This window comes from Dermacentor albipictus, chromosome 4 (assembly GCF_038994185.2).
Source record: "Dermacentor albipictus isolate Rhodes 1998 colony chromosome 4, USDA_Dalb.pri_finalv2, whole genome shotgun sequence".
NCBI classification, from domain to species: Eukaryota; Metazoa; Arthropoda; class Arachnida; order Ixodida; family Ixodidae; genus Dermacentor; species Dermacentor albipictus.
In genome coordinates, this window is record NC_091824.1 from 35714701 (window position 1) to 35734278 (window position 19578).

At 47.4% G+C, this 19578-nt stretch overlaps 1 protein-coding gene across 1 annotated transcript in view; it reads left to right on the forward strand.

Annotated features, from left to right (window-relative positions):
• LOC139059623 (uncharacterized) overlaps positions 1-19578 on the forward strand; it is a 67464-nt gene that overhangs the window by 17130 nt on the left and 30756 nt on the right. The window contains exon 3 of the mRNA XM_070538044.1: positions 10451-10649. Coding sequence (XP_070394145.1) covers positions 10451-10649 — 199 coding nt within the window. The remainder of the gene's footprint in view (positions 1-10450; positions 10650-19578) is intronic.

Here is a 19578-nt window from a genome sequence, read left to right on the forward strand (position 1 = left end):
ACCGAACATTGAAAGTGCTAAGATATGTTGATGATTTCCTGATCTTTGTGAAGAGTACTAATCTTCAACAAATGGTTCATAATATACTTCAAATATTCCACAAATGTGGCTCAGGATTAGTTTTCACACATGAAGTGCCGGATAAGAATGATTGCTTAAAAGTTATTGCGCGACATAAAAAACGACACGGACGTGAAAGAAGACGACACACCAAGCGCAACCAAGCGCACACCAAGCGCACACCAAGCGACACGGACTTTCACGTCCGTGTCGTTTTTTATGTCGCGCAATAACTTTTAAGCAATGGATTACCAACTTGCCCGGAATGCTGCTCTCGATAAGAATGAACTACAATTTTTAGATACTAGGCTCAAGCTAACTGATACGCATGTGTGCTGGATGCATTGCCAAAGGTCAGAAAAACCACTTTTAAATTTTCACTCCGCACATTCCAAGGTGGTGAAAAACGGCATTGCTTTTTCGGTTCTATTTTCCGCACTCTCTAAATCGTGTTTTCACAAGACGTCTAAGAGTTTCTTAACACAACTGGAACGTTTGAGAGCGGCAGGTTTTCGAGAGGATGCTATCCGCATGACAGTACAGAAGCTTGTCAAACGTGTAAAACTAGCAGCACCCACGAGTACACCCAAGCTGGCGTGCATGGTTGGCGAGGGCGATGGCGTCGCGCGCATACTCTCTCGTTGAGGTCGCAGCAGGAGGAAGTGCCGTGACTAGGGGCAAGGTCGGTTCGCGACCATACAATAGATAAAATGGAGAAAATCCGGCGGTGTCGTGCCGGGAAGAATTATACGCAAATGTGACGTAAGGAAGGGCAATATCCCAGTCGTGGTAGTCCTTGGAAAGGTACTTGGACAGCATATCGGTAAGAGTACGGTTTAACCGTTCTGTAAGACCATTGGTTTGAGGATGGTATGAGGTAGTCAGCTTGTGTTGAATCGAGCAGGAACGCGCAATGTCGGCGATAACTTTACAGAGATAGTTACGACCACGGTCAGTAAGCAGCTGTCGCGGGGCGCCATGAAGCAAGTTAATGTCACATAGCAGAAAGCACGCGACATCAGTGGCGCAACTAGTAGGGAGAGCCCGCGTGATAGCGTATCGGGTGGCGTAATCAGTTACGACGGCTACCCACTTGTTCCCAGAGCATGACGTGGGAAAGGAACCAAGGAGGTCTAATCCAACAAGAAAGAACGGTTCCACAAGGAGGGTGATCGGCTGGAGATGACCGGCAGGTAACACCTGAGGTGTTTTCAGACGCTGGCAGGGATCACAGGCAGCAGCATAGCGTCAGACGGAGCGAGCGAGACCAGGCTAATAGAAGCGGTGGCGGACGCGGTCATACGTGCGGGTTACCACGGCCCAAGAGGTTACCGAGGTTACCGAGGCCCCAAGATTAAAAGAGCACAGTCTGTCGCAGATTTTTTGGCAGGACAAGAAGAAGATCAGATCCGTCAGGAAGGAAGTTCCTTCGGTACAGAATGCCGTCCTGGAGGACATATCGGTGAAGGGATGGGTCTGTAAGTGTAGAGCGCAGACGCTCGATGAGTGCTCGCAGCGATAGGTCTCGGTACTGCTCATTGGCGATATTAGAGAGGGCAGACACAGAGAAAATGTCGTTGGCGGTACTACTGTCGGCGTCGTCAGGCTCGTATACCGGGTAGCGAGACAGGCAGTCGGTGTCCTTGTGTAGTCGGCCAGATTTGTATTTGACAAAATACGAATATTCTTGGAGGCGTAAGGCCCAGTGACCAAGTCTTCCGGTAGGATCTTACAGTGAGCATAACCAGCAAAGCGCGTCATGGTCTGTGGCAACTGTAAAGGGTTGGCCATATAAGTATGGGCGGAACTTCACAACCGTCCGAAGTAAGGCCAGCCACTCCCGCTCAGTGATGGAATAGTTGCTCTCGGCGGGTGAGAGGAACTTGCTGGCGTAAGCGATAACACGGTCGTGGCCGCGCTGGCGTTGTGCCAGTACTGCGCCAATTTCGGGACAGCTGGCATTAGTACGGACTACGGTAGGCGCAGAAGGATCGAAATGGGCCAGAACGGGAGGCGTTGTGAGAAGGTCGATTAGATGCGAGAATGCAGACGCATCGTTATCGCCCAACTGGAAAGGGCGTCTTTTTTCAAAAGCTCGGTTAGTGGTCGTGCTATGACCACGAAATTTTCCACGAAACGGCGGAAGTACGAACAAAGGCCGATGAAGCTGCGCACATCCTTGACACACTTCGGAACAGGGAGGCGCGTAACAGCATGGATCTTGCCTGGGCCCGGTTGTACTCCGTTCGCATCAACGAGATGTCCAAGGACGGTAATCTGGCGATGGCCGAATTGGCACTTCGATGGGTTGCCTTGCACACCGGCTCGACGAAAAGCGTCCAGTACTGCTGAGAGGCGCTCCAGGTGCGCAGCGAACGTTCGGGAGAATACTATACCATCGTCCAAGTAGCACAGGCGCATGGACCATATGAAACCATGAAGAAGGGAGTCCATCATGCGTTCAAAAGTGGCAGGAGCGTTACATAGACCGAACGGCATTACTTTGAATTGATAAATACCGTCGGGTATTAACAAAGCAGTCTTCTGGCGGTCGAAATCTTCAACGGCAAACTGTCAGTAGCCGGAGCGAAAGTCAATAGAGGAGAAATAGCGAGCACCATGGAGGCAGTCAAGGACGTCATCAATCCGAGGTACGCGATACACGTCCTTTTTGGTAACCCTGTTAAGGGGCCGATAATCCACGCAAAAGCGCCAAGAGCCATCCTTTTTTACCAGTACAAAAGGTGACTGCATGCCGGTTCCATTACGTTCTTGGCAAGCATTTTGCGAACTTCGGCGTGAATAACTTGACGCTCAGCTGGTGGCACTCGACACGTGCGGCGATGAACGGGAGGGGCATCGCCGGTAATAATGCGATGTTTAACAGCTGGAGTTCGGGCCAAAGGACGATCGTTAAAGTAAAAAATATCGCGGTAGGAAAACAGAACGCGATAGAGGACACGAGCATGCTCGGATGGCATGTCGGGCGCAATAATTTTCTGTATGTCGGCGATGGTACAAGTTGCCGACTGCGATAGTAGAGGAGGATCGGCTGAATTGTCGTCCACTGCAATAGATGCTACTGAGTGATCCTCTAATGAGGAATGCTGGGCCAGAGACATCCCACGCGGCAGCACTTGTGTCGTCAAGCCAAAATTGACCACTGCCAGGCATACGCAATTCGCCATAATAGATAAAAATGTATGAGGTACTGTGATCCCGTGTGTAAGGAGGACGTCTTGCATAGGAACCGCGATGTAGTGACTTCGGGTTCTGGTGCGAATGACACTAAGTCAACGTAAGTCAGTGCCGAAGGTGGCAAACGAACGAAGTCGACGGAACTGAGGTGACTGGGGTGTTGTTCAGCGGGATTCAGAACAGGCAGGTGAAGGCGGAGAGTACTGGCGGAAGAATCGATGAGAGCAGAATGTGCGGAGAGGATGTCTAAACCGAGAATCATGTCGTGGGGACAGTGGGCGATGGCTGTGAATAGCACGATAGTGGAGTGATCGGTGAAGGAGACGCGGGCGGCACACATGCCAATTACGGGAGCTGTTCCGCCATCGGCGACACGGACAACAGGCGTCGTGGCGGGCGTGATTATTTTCTTCAGCCGGTTACGAAGGTCAGCTTTCATTACCTACAAATGTGCCCCAGTGTCTATAAGAGCAGACACAGCAACACCGCCGACTTGCACGTCAAGAAGGTTCAGATGAGTGGGCAACGTCAGTAGAGGATTTGGCGGCGTAGGGAGCAATGCAGCGCCACTTCGAGGCGCTGCACCGTCTTGTTTCCCGGCTCGAAGCGGCGTGCGAAGGGAGTCGGCGAATAGGAACGATGGGGCTGAGGAGAGCGAGATTGTCGTCGTCGGGGTGAGGCGAACGAGAATAGGGGTGGTTCGGCGCAGGAGAATCGGTGGCGGCATTATCGGAGCGTGCGACATAGGGACGAGAAGAGCCACCTAGGGGGCGAGAGTAGGCAGTGTAAGTAGACCGGGTCGGGGAACTCCACCGACTGCGACAGTGCCGAGAAATGTGCCCGATTCGACGGCAGTGAAAACTAATGGGTTTGTCGTCAGCAGTGCGCCATTCAGATGGGGTGCGGAAACGTGGTGGGTAAGAAGATGCGGGATGCGGCGGAATCGAAGAAGCCGGGTGGATATCAGGGCGATGGGCCGATCAGATGGTGTGAAGACCCATGTTGGTGAAGTCCTGGCGGACAACTGCCTGTATCAGGGTAACCGTGAGTGCAGCTGAGTTGGAGGGGCTGGAGTCGAAGAGAGCCGGATAGGCTGCCTCGATCTCACGCCGGACAATCCTGGTAATATCGCCAGTGTTGTTGGGACGAGGCGCATCGGCACAGGAAGATGTCGCTGGAGAGTTGGGCAGACGGGAAAACCGCTGGTCGATACGCCGGATTTTAGCGAGTTCTAGGCGGCGGCACTCTTCTATAACTGCATCCACTGTCGCCACGTTGTTGAAAACGAGCAAATTGAAGGCGTCATCGGCAATGCCTTTGAGGATGTGGGAAATTTTGTCTGACTCAGTCATGTGTGCATCAACTTTGTTGCACAGAGCCAAGACGACCTGAATGTACGTGACGTAGCCCTCCGTTGACGTTGGCACGCGGCCGGAAAGCGCCTTCTGCGCGGCATGTTGGTGACCGTAGGGGTTGCCGAACAAGTCTCGGAACTTTTGCTTAAGTGAATCCCAACTGGTGAGCTCATCCTCGTGCGTCCGAAACCAAACTCGAGGTGTGCCACCGAGGTAAAAGAGTGCGTTGGTGAGCATAATAGTAGGGTCCCACCGGTTATTGCGGCTGACGTGTTCGTACAGGCTGATCCAGTCCTCGACGTCTTCCCCGTCTTTGCCCGAGAATACGCCATGATCACGGGGAGTGGGGAGAGCGATGTAGGTCGTCGAAGTGGCAGCAGGTGTCGGAGCCAGCGGAGTCGAGTTGTCGCCGAGAGCCATGAAGGAAGGTTCAATGTACGGTCCACTGCGAAGCTCCGTTACGAGGTACAGGGAACACCCACCTCCACCAGATATGTTACGTAGGAAGACGCCGACGAAAAGCTATATACGAGTATATATACAAGAAATACGGCGTACTTGGCCAAGAAGCAATAGTCCGCACTTGCCTCTAATCGTCGTCGTCGTCTTCAGACTGCTCGCCTCTTGGTCATCGCAAATACTGTTCCGTAGCAAGATATTGCCTGCCCTACCTATATTCAAACAAACAAAAAAGAAGACAGGACGAATTGCCATCACTATACTGTCTGAACCCCTACAGGGAACTTCGTTTTTGTATGCCTCCGTTGTTTGTCTTTCCGCTACTTTGTTTGCACCAACCTTATCGCCTCTTACCAATTCCTATTGCGGACATGTTTCCTTTCAACCTGCTCTCGCTGAACCCAAGTGCTCCAAGGAGGCCAGAGGTGCCTAAATCGACCGCTTGGTAGATATCTACACATGCTAATAAAACACGCTTCATCGTTTCCCTAGCTCTACCACAGCAAGCACAAGCTTCTTCTTCCTTGGTGTACCTTGCTTTATGAGTGCGTGTTCTATGGCATCCTGATTACGCTTGAAAATGTAAAAAACTTACCATTGAGGTATCAAATTTTTACATCGAAACCTGTAACCGAAGCGAAGCCTGTTGCAGCCTGTACACCGAAAACTTCTCCGGCGCAACCCTATGCGCGTGATGGCGTTGCTCTGCCTCGCAGCCCAGCTTGCACGCAGCACTTTTTCTCCATGTCCGAAATGTGTAGGCTATGCGTCATACGAAATCCTGAGGAGCAGTGAGCTTTCGATCAGCAAGGCCGTGAGCAGAATCTGGAGCAAACTCTATCTATACCATGGCGATGCTACAGCCCTGGCAAAAGAACAGGCTCGTGCAGCCGACGGCAAGCAGCAACTGCGTACGGAGGATCTGGTTGCCTACCAAGCTGTCGTTTAATGAACCGTCGGGATTAGCCCAGTGATAAACACTGGGGCCGCACGTTTCAGTTTCGCTGGTTAACCATCTCTACGGAGTGCTTGGGCGGTGATTTATTGTATTACAGTGACGCTGTATGTGGCCAGCCGATTCGTTCGTCTGTCGCCTGCACGCCGATAATTCTTCCAGCGCAAATCCATGCACATGCGCGAAAAAAAAACAGAGGCGCGCGATTGGCTGCCCCAGTAGGGACGTCGTTGCTCTCCGTTGCAGCCGAGCGCGCGTGCAGCAGTTTCCCTCCATCTGCGAATTGGGTAGTCCACGTTTAATAAGTACTCCTGAGAAGCAGGCCACTTTCGATCAGCAACGCCGCGAAAACAGGGAACGAAGTAGTTAGAGCGAGGTAGAGCGCAATCAGCAACTGCCCGAGGATCCGGCAGCTTACCTAGCCGTCTTTTAGTTAACCGACCGGATTAACGCAGTGATAAACACCTGGGCCGCACCTTTCAGCTTCGCTGCGGGGTGCTTGGGCGGTAATTTCTGATTCCTGCTTTCGTATTTTCCTTTTAAGTAATTGCTCATAGCAGGTTTCCTTACCACTGCCGCCACCCATGAGATTGTCTCAACCTCTCTGACTAAGCGTTTGATGTTCTTTGTTGCTATACTGCTGACCAGACCGTTTGCATGCTTGGGGTAAGCTGCCTAGTTCTTTTCCTGCATTGTGATCAATGTTTTTCCTGTACAAATACCTGAACACTCCCGCAACCCATTTACTTTCTTCCATATTCCTCAGCCGGTTTTCCTAATAAATTTTACTCTGACCTTCCCTCACTTCAAAACTTCTCCAACTCATCTCACCCTACACAGCTTCATTTGTAGTTTTCCCGCGAGCGCCCAATGCGACAGTCCCAGTGACCGTCGAGTTCTGATTGTACCCCTGATTTCAAGCAAACCACCGCACTTCCAAATGTAAGTCCTCGAACCACTACACCTTTCCACGTACCCCGGAAAGCCTCATACCTGTTGTGTATCCGTAATGCTCTGTGTTTCATTACGGCCACAGTGCTCTTGCCGTTTGCTGTTATTGTTTTTTCCTGTGTTCCCATATATCTATTGGCTTCGCTAATCCATATACCAAAGTATACATATACCAAAGTAATATGTATCTTAAGTAAGAGTACGCATGGCTCCAAAAAGTGATAAGTTACTGTACGAATACACTTGTGCAAAAGTATTACGTAAATACCAAAATGCGCACAGAAGTATTCAAAACAGAGTATCTTGAATAGCTTAGTAAAGATACGTCATTCCTAATTTTTTTTATAGCGCACTTCTCACGTCCGATCTCTTCTGACTGCCAGCCTTCGTTGTGTGTTGTTCATAAATGAAGGAAGTGTTTCCTGGCATAAATGGCGCTCGCATTCTTTTTACAAGACGACACTTTGTGACGCTTCTTGCGCTTGGTGCTTTCACACTCATGCCTTGTGCGTTTTGTGGCTCTAGGCGGCCCGATTCCCCGGCACAGAATTATCCGTACCAGTCTCGCTAAAGCAAGGAGCACGAAGATAACCCTGACAGAAAGCCAGATAGCACGAATCCGATGCTGCTACACATTGATATGTCGCGCCTGGTGCTTCTATGTCACCAGCGGGACGGTTCATATTCTAAAACTACTTTGCTTATCACAGTGAACAAAATAATTCTAGTACAGGAATTTTTCTCCTTTGTTGCCTTCATTTCCTGTTACGGACCTATTACAGCGAAGCTGTTTACCTGACCTATCTGTAAGAGTGAGCCATGTGCATGATGTCATAGGAGCGAGGGGAGATGTTTTGTGCTTGCTAAGGCTCTTAAAGTGAACACAAGAGATAGCGACCATGCGTGGTCTCACAAGGGGTGGGGGGATCTGGGCTGGCTAACGTCCGTAAAACGAACAAAAGATATAACGAACGACAGTACGGCGCTGACGAAAGAAAAGACACGTGATTTCACCGCGCACCACACGTGCGCAGTGGCGGAGTGCACCCGGGCTGGCTGCCGTTGCTGTCGGCTGCGTCTGCTATCGTCTGCCCTCAATACAACGGCACGACAGTTGCGGCTGGTTTAAAACACGGGGATGTGCACCGCGGTACCCGCCGCGGTATGTAAGAACCGGGTTGTGCATTGCTGAGGTATACACCGTTGCAACGGTTGCATCCGAAATGGGAAAAGTGGGAATACCATGCATTGTGCGCACTGCCGACGAAGAAGCCGAGAACGAGGAGAAGCGCCAACAGCAGACACGCGACTACAACCAACGACAACGTGGCCGTGCGCAAGTGAAGAATGTGGCCAGTGACTTTGCCTCCTATGAACGTCAGCGAGAGCAGATGCGAGGGTTTAGTCATTGGCGTCGAGCGCAAGCTACCGATGAAGATCGCGCACTGGAGGCAGCTTATCATCGTCAAGCTAAGTCGGTCGAGTCTGCGTCCAAACGGCAGAAGCAGCGTCACTGGCTAATCCACCACCATATGAATTATTCGGCCCGCAATTTATTTTTACTGGTCCGCCTTCTTTCTGCAAGACCCCTATTATCGCTCTACGCAAGACATGACTTCATGTATCGGAACTTTCTATCTATATATGTCGCAGATTCTAAAATTAAATAATCTTGTCTCTTTAGACTACGTGCGCGAAGCTTAATCGCGACTAGCAAGTGTAGTCACAGCTGTCGTTAGGCGCTCAGTGTTATCCGTTTTTCTTGGCACAAGCTTGTCCAATACAGACTTACGATTTTTTACTCGCAGTTTTTAAACTGACTAATTCCTCAATGTCACCACAAGTGGTGCCTCCTGGTGAGAAGCCGATGTCTTTTTCTTATACCAGGGCCATTACCCTCCGTTGAATTCTTTCCGAAACAGTGGCCGTCTGATCGCTGTATTTGTCAGAACGCGTATTCCGGTTAAAACTGTAGCTGTATCATGCTTTCGGATTATTAAATTAAGGAATTTCACGTACCGAACCGTGATCTGATTATGAGAGAGGCCGAAACGGGGTCCTCCGGAAACATTTGTACCACCTGGGGTTTTTTAACATGCATCTAAGTCTAAGTACACGGGTGTTTTTGCATTTCGCCCCCTCGAAATGTGGGCGCCGTGGCCGGAATTCGATCCCACGACCTCGTTCTTAGCAGCCCAAGACTATAGTCACTAATCAAGCACGGCGGGTCTGCTTTTTCGAAATTTATTTTGACCTTGGAAATTTATTTCTTCTGCGTATTGCCTCATTCGACGCGCTTGTTATTGCGAACGATAGCTTACCCACTTTGTCGCTTTATATCCTGAGCGACCGTTGGTGTTTGCTATAATAAATATGAAAGTTTCCCCTAAAAGACCGTCCGAAAGAAGAAATATTCGTACGGACGATATATTTCAAGTACACATCAGCCACAATGCTACCTATTTTCAATTTATTGTGAAACTTGTGCAACGTTTCTCACTATTCCTAGACGGCAGACCTGATCCTCGGCCAGGACTTCATAAATATACACGAAAATGATAACATCATCGTGACTCCAACGTTAAGCCAGTAACTGCAGCCGCATGGTGCACCATACTCTAGAGAGCAAGACTGTATTAATTTGTATTAGAATGACATAAGCGCGCCCTCCCCCCCCCACCTCAAAAAAAGAAGAGAGACAATGTCGATGTGCTAATTACCTGTAAGAATAAATAGCTCGCACGCTGTTTTATATAATCCATCCTATAAATTGATGTACTCTTCCATTGGTATCGTACGGTAGACAACAAAGAAAATATCCAACTACCATAAAAGAAAGCATTACATTGCAGTAAGGTTATTCATAGGTAAATACAGCCATTCAAGAACTACTCGCCTCCCTTCATAACAGGTTGGGGATTTGGGCGAGTTGGAAAAGTTCAGTCGTCATGGCGATCAGTGCGCTGCACAAAGTACAACAAAATGCAAAAGGATAGACAGTTGGCCGAGTTGGTACGCTAACATGATCTTGAGTTGCAGCGCGAAGGAACTTCGCACTGCAACCCAAGATCATGTTACCGTACTAATTCGCCCAACTTTCTATCATTTTGCATTACATTTCTTGTAAACAGAGCTCCTTTCAATGTGAATAGCGCTCGTCCTGTCTGCTTCAAGTCTGTGTCCGTATCCTTTCGCGCTGCAAACCAAGATCATAGAACAAAGTCCAAGAAAGTAACGAAGACGCAGCGCTGTGTTCCAGCTGAATTTTCCAACTTAAGCAGATGGAAAGAAAAGCTATCTTCGCTACCTTCTTGTTTGGTTCCGCATTTTCATTCTTTTTTTGCGTAGTTTGCTGATCGGCCAATATGACTCCCTTTCTAATCGTTCAGAGATGACAGAATCAAGTAGACAGCGGGGAGGCTTCCCTAAAACAGTCCACTGACAAGCGTTTTCTGCCACTGTCTCTCCTCAGACCGACAAGACGCCGGTGTTCAGGCACCGTCCTAATTGCACTTGCCGACGAGGCAGACGAACGGAGCAGGAACTCGAGTCAAGCAAAGAAAAGAGCGGTTCCCGCATTTGTGCTTCACCAGGAGCTCGCACCACCAGCGGGAGCTCTAAATATCACTGCCACCAGACCCCCGGCACTCCTCAAGTATTCGACGATGATGGTGCGTAACTGAGCAGGGCAGCTCATTGCTGCGACAACTTATAAATTTATGAAGCATCACGGGAACAAAGGGAATTTGCACTATCAACGATCTTCTCACCCGTTGGGTAGGAACAAGCTCAAAAAATTATTCGACATCCGTCTTGTTACTTTCCCATCCTTTCCCTTCGAAACTTGACGCTCGCTACACTACCTTCTCCCGAAAATGCTATGTCACGCTGATAACGCGCATGCCTTTCGTGACCTGAAATTACCGGTCGTGCAGCGCAAGGGAAAGGAATGCACGAAAGGTGGGTGAAGATCATTATTTGAGGACAGGATAAGTATCTCAAGGCGTGGTACTTTTCCTATGGTGTATTTCTGTGTATTTCTCTACATCGTTTCCCCAGTATGCTTCCGACGTTTTATTTCCCTTTGGTTTGGATGATTTAGATTGCATTTTCTCCTGTGTAATCAACGCGCACTCGAATATTACGCGGCACTGAAGCTGTGAACCTATCGTTCAACTTTATACGTGTCGACTTAGAAAATGCCAAATACTGTGGCCACATGTACAACATGAAGCCTATGACGCAAGAAGCATGCGCTCGTCCTCCCATGCGAGAGTATGACGTAACAGCAATTTCACACCGCCAAGTATCTTAATCATCTTCTGGAAATATACGTGTCCGCCTCGTTTTTAATACTGCCTATAGAAGACTTACTTACTCTCATTCTCTGTACCATGACTTTTTTTTCTGTACATTTTCTGGCAGTGATGAGATATCAGCTGTTGCTGAACTGAAGCGTCTTCACGTGACCAACTAAATCTATTTTAGATATTGCCGAGGGAACTAGCAATGTGACATTACTGGTAACTGCAAAGACTGCACCACTGGTGCTCGACAGAACTATATTTCCACAATGCATGGCTGTGTATGACCTGCCTTGTGGCTGAAATGCTAGCAGACTTAGTAACCTAAAAAAAGTGCACTAAATGTTTCATGTCCCTTGTTTGCCCTTGGCTGTGGTTTAGCATAATGAAGTTAAACAGTGGTGAACACACTTTTAGGCCCACTTAGAAATGGCAGAACCTGGATCGCGATAATATAAACTCGTTCCATTCTGCTTTTCCTTGAAATTTCTTTTTTACGTAACCACTGGCGCAAGCGTGCGCATAGACCAGAATTCTTTGCTTTTTTTGGCCAACCCAGTCATATGTTTTGCGGCTTTAAAGGATTTGCATTTTGTGGCGTTTTGAGGCGAATAGAATTGCCTACGGTGACAGGTTTTCCTCACCTAACCGGATGACGAGAGGTATTGAGCGCGAAAATGTGGAGAGGGTGCCGATAGCCCAGTGAAGCGAAAGTAAATAACAGGAGGTGGAAGGTTGAGATGCCGTCTTCGAGTGATCCTAGTGGCACCGTCTTCATGCTGGCGTCGCAGAGGCGGAGCGAGGAGAGTGGGGGAGAAGTCTGCAACTGGTACACTTGTTTAGATCGCAGGTGCTCCTCGACGGTGACGGGGGTGTGCCCCAGGGTGCGAAAAATTGCCGTCGAAACGTATTCTCAGCTGAAAGTTGGCAGAACGACGTCGTTTGCGTGTGGAAGAGTCTCGAAAAGTTTACACTGCCAAAAACAGGGCGTCATGGAAGCAATCACTGAATAAGACGAGAGACACCTCAGTGCTCGTCGCCGCGAAGCGGAATGTTATCAGCCATTTTTGACTGCTGCTCTAACGATTACTTGGGGAAGCACTTCACAAATGAATATTTCGGCGAGGTATGTGCCACAGGATGTGCTTCTATTCGGCTAGTCAGCATGGATAACCTAGTACGGAATAAATTCACTACGTCAACTGCTCTGACATCACATGTGTATTTTACCCGTCCAAAATACGCATAGCAAATTCATGTTTGCAGTTCCCTACCTTAGAGTTAATCAGTTAAGGATGCACGAAGTGGGTAAGCAGACATGGCCAGTCGCGTAACGCGCGTTGTCCTCCCGCATGACTAAAGTGGCGAAGGTTGCGTAATCTCAAGTGTAGAAGATGAAGCGACATCGAGAGCCCGAAGCGTTTGTTGCCCGAGTGGAGAGCTATCACGCCAGCGTTGTTACAGCGAGCGTTTGCGGTCATCGAGTGAGATCTATGATGTTTGCCTATGCGCGTGCGTGGCTTCGTACTTGTTGGTTTAGGGTGGGGCGAGACTGTGAAATAATATTTTTAGAATTGGCTGTAAGAAAAGTCATGAATAAGGTTGTGCTTTTCAATGGTTAACCTAGTATTAGTTGTATTTGGGCTCCCTACAAAGCTCAAAATGTTAAAAAGCATTATATTCGTTTTTTTTATTTTACTTTTTGCATTTTTCATTGGTACATCTATCGCCAGAACTAATCGTCGTAAAGCTTGAAAAATTTCAAAGGAACAAACAAGGCTACTTACCACGACTGAAACCGGAACTATGAAGCTAAGTAAGAACCTAAGGTAGAAAAACTTTTATGCAGTTCATTATCATGACAAGCTTTTTATTTCTTCACTAAACTTACCTTCCGGATATTCTTTCTAGTTCCGAAATTATCCGAGGCTCCAGAGTAACTGAAGTGTTGACAACATTTAGTCCCGCAGTCTTTTTAGAAACTGTTGCAAAAGCATCCTGAAATCGCCTTCTCAAAAAGAGAAAGCTAATAAAACGCTTTGAATTAAGTTTATTTAATTAAACAACCTCGGAAAACAGTCATTTCGCTGTTAACATTACTGTAGCCTTTCTTTCTGTTCTTGGAGTTCACTGCTTGCTCTTTCGCTCCGCCTTTATATTTGTAGTAATGTTTTTTTTTTTTTACCTGCCCCGCGTCAGTTGATTGCGTGCACATGGAAACGCAAATAATCAGAAGCGGCCACATTTGCCTTACTATGCTTGCATTGTATCGGTAGCTATAAGACTTGAATTTTCATGTCACTATTCGAGGTCTCCCCAACACCAGAACTGAAGAAGGCAAGAAATTACTCCTAGACAAAAGGGACGTACTATTTAAAGGACGCGTGGCCCCATAAACAAACAAAAGTGGAGCGCATGAGAGCTACAGAAACCTTCTCAGTGGCTGCAACATGCAGTGCTGTTACGTTGGCAGTGGTCACGCCGCCTCTGACAAGAAGTGGTCCGTGTCACCATGCAAAACGAAGCGTTTACTTTCACAAAGGATTATATAGATGCCAAAGAGAAGTGGGAAAGGGCAGGCCAGAAAGCAAATGAGAGAAGCGCGCATGTGTGCTCCACGCTTGAGCTTGTCACTGGGAACGCGTGGATTGTTACACTTCTTCCGTCCTATTCGCCATAACAGTCGACCGGTTTTCGTGTCCTTGTAGACCGTCGTCGTACTGGTACCTCTATTGACGAGTCCTCTGCACCTACCATGGCCATTGTCTTGTCAGGTAGCGCTTGTCCCCCGAGTTTCATCGCCCTTCCATAAAACTTCATTGGTGCACTTACGTACTTGGTCAAGATGGCGACGGACCAGTCCAGTGTCGGCCTCCATTTCGAAAAGACGAGCGCCGGTCGTGGCTCTTACTCTTCCTGGCGTCTACTTGGTCCACGGTGCCATAGTTCCGCATGTAGACGTATTCGTCTCGGGCGAAGCTTCAGATGGCGTCTTCGGTAGACTCGCGCAAGACGGTGTGCGGGTTCCTAGGTGGAAAAAAGAAATCTAGCCTCATGCTTAACTGGTAACCCACAAGCATTTCGGAAGGGGAATGTCCGGATTGTTACGGAGTAGTTTTATGATTGTAGAAGACGCGAACCAGAGAAGTTGGTAGCTCGGCGCTTCCACTCTTCCTTAACTCGTCCTTGACCATCCGCCCCGCGCTCTAAGCCAGTCCGTTGCTCTGTGGGTAATGGGGGTCTGTATGAATATGCGCGATGTCCTTTGTTTGCGGGAACTGACGTAATTCCCAGCGTGTGAAAGGCATTCCATTATCCGGCACCACTGTGCGTAGTGTACCGAACTGGTAAAATATTGTTCGCGGAACTTTCACGGTGTTGCGGTAATTAGTATTCGCTACAGGAACAGCCTCGGTTCATTTACTGTAAGAATCCGCCATAAATAAAACCATCTTGCCAGTGCAATGGTCCCACATATTCTATATACAGCCACGACCACCTTTCGCCAGTCTCCGGTCAGTATGCAGGAGCTTGTGCTGTTTGCAGAGTTGTTACAGGTGGCGCTGAGGTGCTGGATGTACTGAACCAAACAGGGTCAGATAAATATCGACCTTGTTCTAAATAACGACACTACCTGATGGGAGTCATCTAGTAACATACGCAACTTCTTGCGGGCAGCCGTAGGCGTGACCACGCGATGGCCCCAGTACAATAAAGCGTTTGTTTCCCACAGGTTACTCGGATTGTTTCTAGTAATATTCCGCGAGCTGACTGATCCCCTTTAGTACTACGCCGTCAACCATCGCGCGTGCACTTGCATACATGAGAGATGACGTTATCTGTCGCCGTGATTGCCTGCAACACTGTCGTAGCGAGTGCATCAAGATCCTGTTGGTTCAAGGCCAGGGCGATGGGCGTGATGTTCTCCGGCTCCGCTCCCTGCTGCGCGGGTATAGGCAAATGGCATAATGCATCACTGTTGCCCAACAATTTACCTCGTTTATGCTGCAGCCGCTATTTGCACGCGCCCAGGATCATAGCCCATCTGTGTATACGAGCTGTTGCCATGGTAGGTGTTTGCCGGTCTGCCGTTTGAGGGCCCGGCAAAAGCTGATGGTCCGTAATTACAGTGAACTCTCCGCCAAGTAGCGTGATGCGTTTAACCAGAGCCAACGCCTCTTATAAAACTTGAGAAAAATGTTTCTTCACAGCAGTCAGCGTTCGCAACCGAAATCCTACTGGTCGATACTACCCATCCATTCGATGACCAAGAGCGGCTCCTACATTATAGGGTAAAGCATCGCATTCCAAGAATAGCCCTTTCATTAGATTTAATTGGGCCAGTACTGGCGCGGCACACAAAGCTTCAGCCTTCCGGAATGCATCTTCCTCTATTGCACCCCGCGACCATCTGGTTGCTTTTTCCAGAAGTCGGTACAAAGCGGCGAGCCGCTGTGAAAGATTCGGTAAACATTTCTTGTTAAAATGTACACTTATCCAGAAACGATCGTAACTCGGAAACATTCTGTGTGGCTGGCGCCAGCCTGATGGCCTCAGCGTTCCTTTCCGTTTGGTGCAGTCCTGCTGCGTAGATTTGGTGGCCTAGATACGTCATCGCGGCCTCGTTTGTCCAGCAGTTGTCAGGAGCAGTTTAACGAAGGTTAATTCACATGGACGTGAAGGTGAGGCTGAAATGCGGTTCCGTGCGATTGAAGCACGACTACCTCTCGCAAGGAAAAACAGTAGTTGATGAAAAATATGCATCCATTAAATCACCAACAGAATCATTTCAAAAAGTGCAGACAGTGTCATTGAAATAGGAAAATGGGAAGTCGCAAACTGTTTGCTTCCAACCAAGAATAATGAGTACGAAACTGTGCAGACTTCAGAATTTTGCTCGTGGCAACGCATGCTGAGATATGCCGTGAGTGTGTTACCGTAATGAACACTGTAATGTCATCAAAACTCTCTTATGCGTAGCCATAAAAAAGAATTGCAATACATATTACTAACCTTACAACATATTATCGTACCTTTATATTCAAGTGTCTTTTCACTAAAGAATATGGTTCAGCTATGGTTTAAGTACCAGAGAAAACTACAGGCGGCACGTGCGCTGTGTTAGTGAAGGTTAAAGTGTGGTTGTTCTGAATTATTTTTATGTGATGTTAAAGTTATCTTAACACCGAAACAGCAGATGTGTGCTGGCACGAAGAACACATGCATGCGGTACTTAGTTGAAAATCTATGCGCGCTCATTGCTCTGAATTCACGCAAAGTTCTCAAGACTTAATGCTGCTGTTATAGAATGTAGGCTATAAATACAGATGGATGCATTCGTAATCGAATTTGGGGTGGTGTTGTAGCGAATGTTCTCATTTCCGCTTCATTTGTACTGTTGTTTGCTCATTGTACGCCATGTGATGTGAGCTGGCACGGCTGACGACTTGGAGCAGCAAGCCTCGAACGGGAAACACTGATTTCTTTTTTCACCGAGAAATTGGCCCCGCAAAATGTAGATGGCGTTGCGATGCCTCCACAAGCCGCCATTGCAGGACGCATGGTCTTCTATGGGAGCTTCGTTACCATGCGTATACGTATACCTTAGTTCAACGCCGTGTTCTATTAATACCTGCAACACCGCTCGCAGGTTTACTTTCGGCTTATCAACAGTCTCTGCTATCAAAATGTCATCCAGATATGGTTGCACCCTCAATATTCCGTGCCATATTGACTCGATCGTTGTCTGGAATATCGTCGGTGCTGATGAGATTCCAAACGACAACCGATTATTACGGCAACCGATTATTTGCTGAAAAACACACCCTTCTACGCTCATCAGAAACCCTCAGAAATATCGCAACATCGTAACTAATGACCGCAACAACAATCAGATTTTTAGTTGACCATAATGGCTTACCTGTGCCTGGTAGAGTGTGCGCACCCACATTTAACGATATCTCTATTCTCAATTTGTCATCTACAAACAATATTTCGTTAGCAGCATATCCGTTTTCCTAATTCGACAGTATGCAGCCAATAGAAATAGATGTGGCTGGAATCCTAAAGCTCATTGACACACTGAAACTTTCATGTTCCTCTGGTGTTGACTGTATGTATGCAAGATTCCTCAAAGAAACAAAGATGTGTTCTATATTTCTGACGAAAATGTTTCAAGAATCAATAAATAATGCTATTCATCCTGAGCATCGGAAGCAGGTGACGGTGATTCCATCTTATAAATCAGATAATAAGCGATCCCCTTGAATTATCGCCCATTTGCCTTACCAGCAAAACTTACGAAATCGTTGAACATGTCATTTGCTTCTTAGTTTACTTGATACGAAGTCGCTTTCCTTTTTGAATTCGGCACAACAAGGTTTTACGAAGCCCTATTCTTGCGACACTCCCTGCGGATTACTCATTCTATGCTCACTTGCAAAACTTTTGATAGAATTTATAGAATTATTTTCTTAGGAGACGGTAGCAGTACGTGTTTATTACCAATAACAATTCATCGTTAACATCAGACCCGTCAGGTGTACCACAGGGATTCGTTTCAGGCCCTCTTCTCTTAGTTTCTATTAATTACCTCCCCAACATTGTGACTTCCCCTATCCGCTTATTGGCCGTCGACTAAGTTATTTACCCCGAAATAGCTGGTGTAATACATAAGCCGTGGACTCAAAAGTTTCGGGCAATAGTCTCACTATTCCAGTTCGCTATGACATAAACAATATTGCAACCCACCATAGTGGCATAGCGGCTATGATATTACGCTGCTAAGCACGAGGTCGTGGGATCAAATTCCCGCTGCGGCAGCCACATTTCGATGGGAGCGAAATGTAATAACGTCCTTGTCCCGTTCATTGCTGGTACGTTCAACACCACCCGGTGGTCAAAATCAGAGTCCCCCCAGAGTCCTCCCACTACGGCGTGCCTCATTATCAAATCATCATTTTGGCACGTAAAACGCAGAATTCATTTATTCATTAAATAATCTTCCTTTAGATCCTATCAGCTCTTGTAAATACTTAGGTATCTATAAAACTAATGATCTCCTCAGAAAGCATCCAATCAATTACACAAGTAACAGCGGTTATCGCATGCTTGGTCATCTGCACCGAACTTTTTATAAAGCACCTGTTTCGGCTAAACTGACTACGTACAAGGCATTAGTGTGTTCAAAATTCGAATATGCTTCTGCCATTTGCGACCCTGGTTTCACGAACTTAATATCCTCACTCGAGATGGCCCAGAATGATTCGGCACGTTTCATTCTTGCCAGTTAGAACCATACCAGCAACATACCTTCAATGCAGCTAACCCTGTCATTGCAATCTCTCGAGCGTCATAGGAAAGTATTTCGCCTTAGCCTTTTCAACAAAATTTATCAAAACGACCAATTGGAGCACGGCTTCATTTCGCAACCATGTTATCAGTCATCCAGCATAAACCATCCTTGCAAAGTAAACGCCACCAGTTGTAACACCAATGCCCTTTTTCATATTTTTTTTATCCTGGTACATAGACAGAGGGGAATCGCTTTCCGCCCAAAGGGATCACGACTACCATCACCATGACTATGAATACCACCATATCACGACTTATTTCGTTCATCTCTCGTGCGATATTTGATGCTGATCCCTCACTTTTCTTTTTCAGACAGTTAAGAGGTTTTCAGTTCATTGTCTTCTGCCTGTATGTTGCGCCGCTTCTGGTTGTTGTTTGAGCTACTGTGTGTCATTGTTTCTTATCACCGTTCATTCTCTTTGTCAATTGTTTCTACTTAAGCATGTATTTGGCTCTTTATTTAGCCCTTCTTGTCGGATTTCTTCATTGCCGTTTGTTTCTTTAGTGTTGAGTGTGTTTGTCAAATTCCTCTATCTTATATACTACTCCCTTATGTAATTCGTGTGCGCTTGAGATTAATAAAACGTAGCATGAAAATGAAAACAAAACGACCCTTTATGTGTGTTTACGACTACCAGCCCCCGCTGGTTTTCTTCCAGCGCAATCTGCTTGTAGGCGTCTCGTAAACCGAGGTTGCTGAATTGCTGAATTACCGAATTGCTGTCTTCACGCAAATTTGCGAAGATGTCGTTTATGACCATCGGAGGGCACCATTCCATTTCACACAGTGTTTAATGTCACTTTAAGGTCTCCACAAATCCAATACCGTCGGTGGGCAATCAAATTTCACCAACTTGTAAGAAGCCTTCATTGCCAAAATGCCCAGTACTGGTAGTTTTCCTGGATAGCATGAAACTTTCAACTTTGCGCTTTGAAGTCGGGG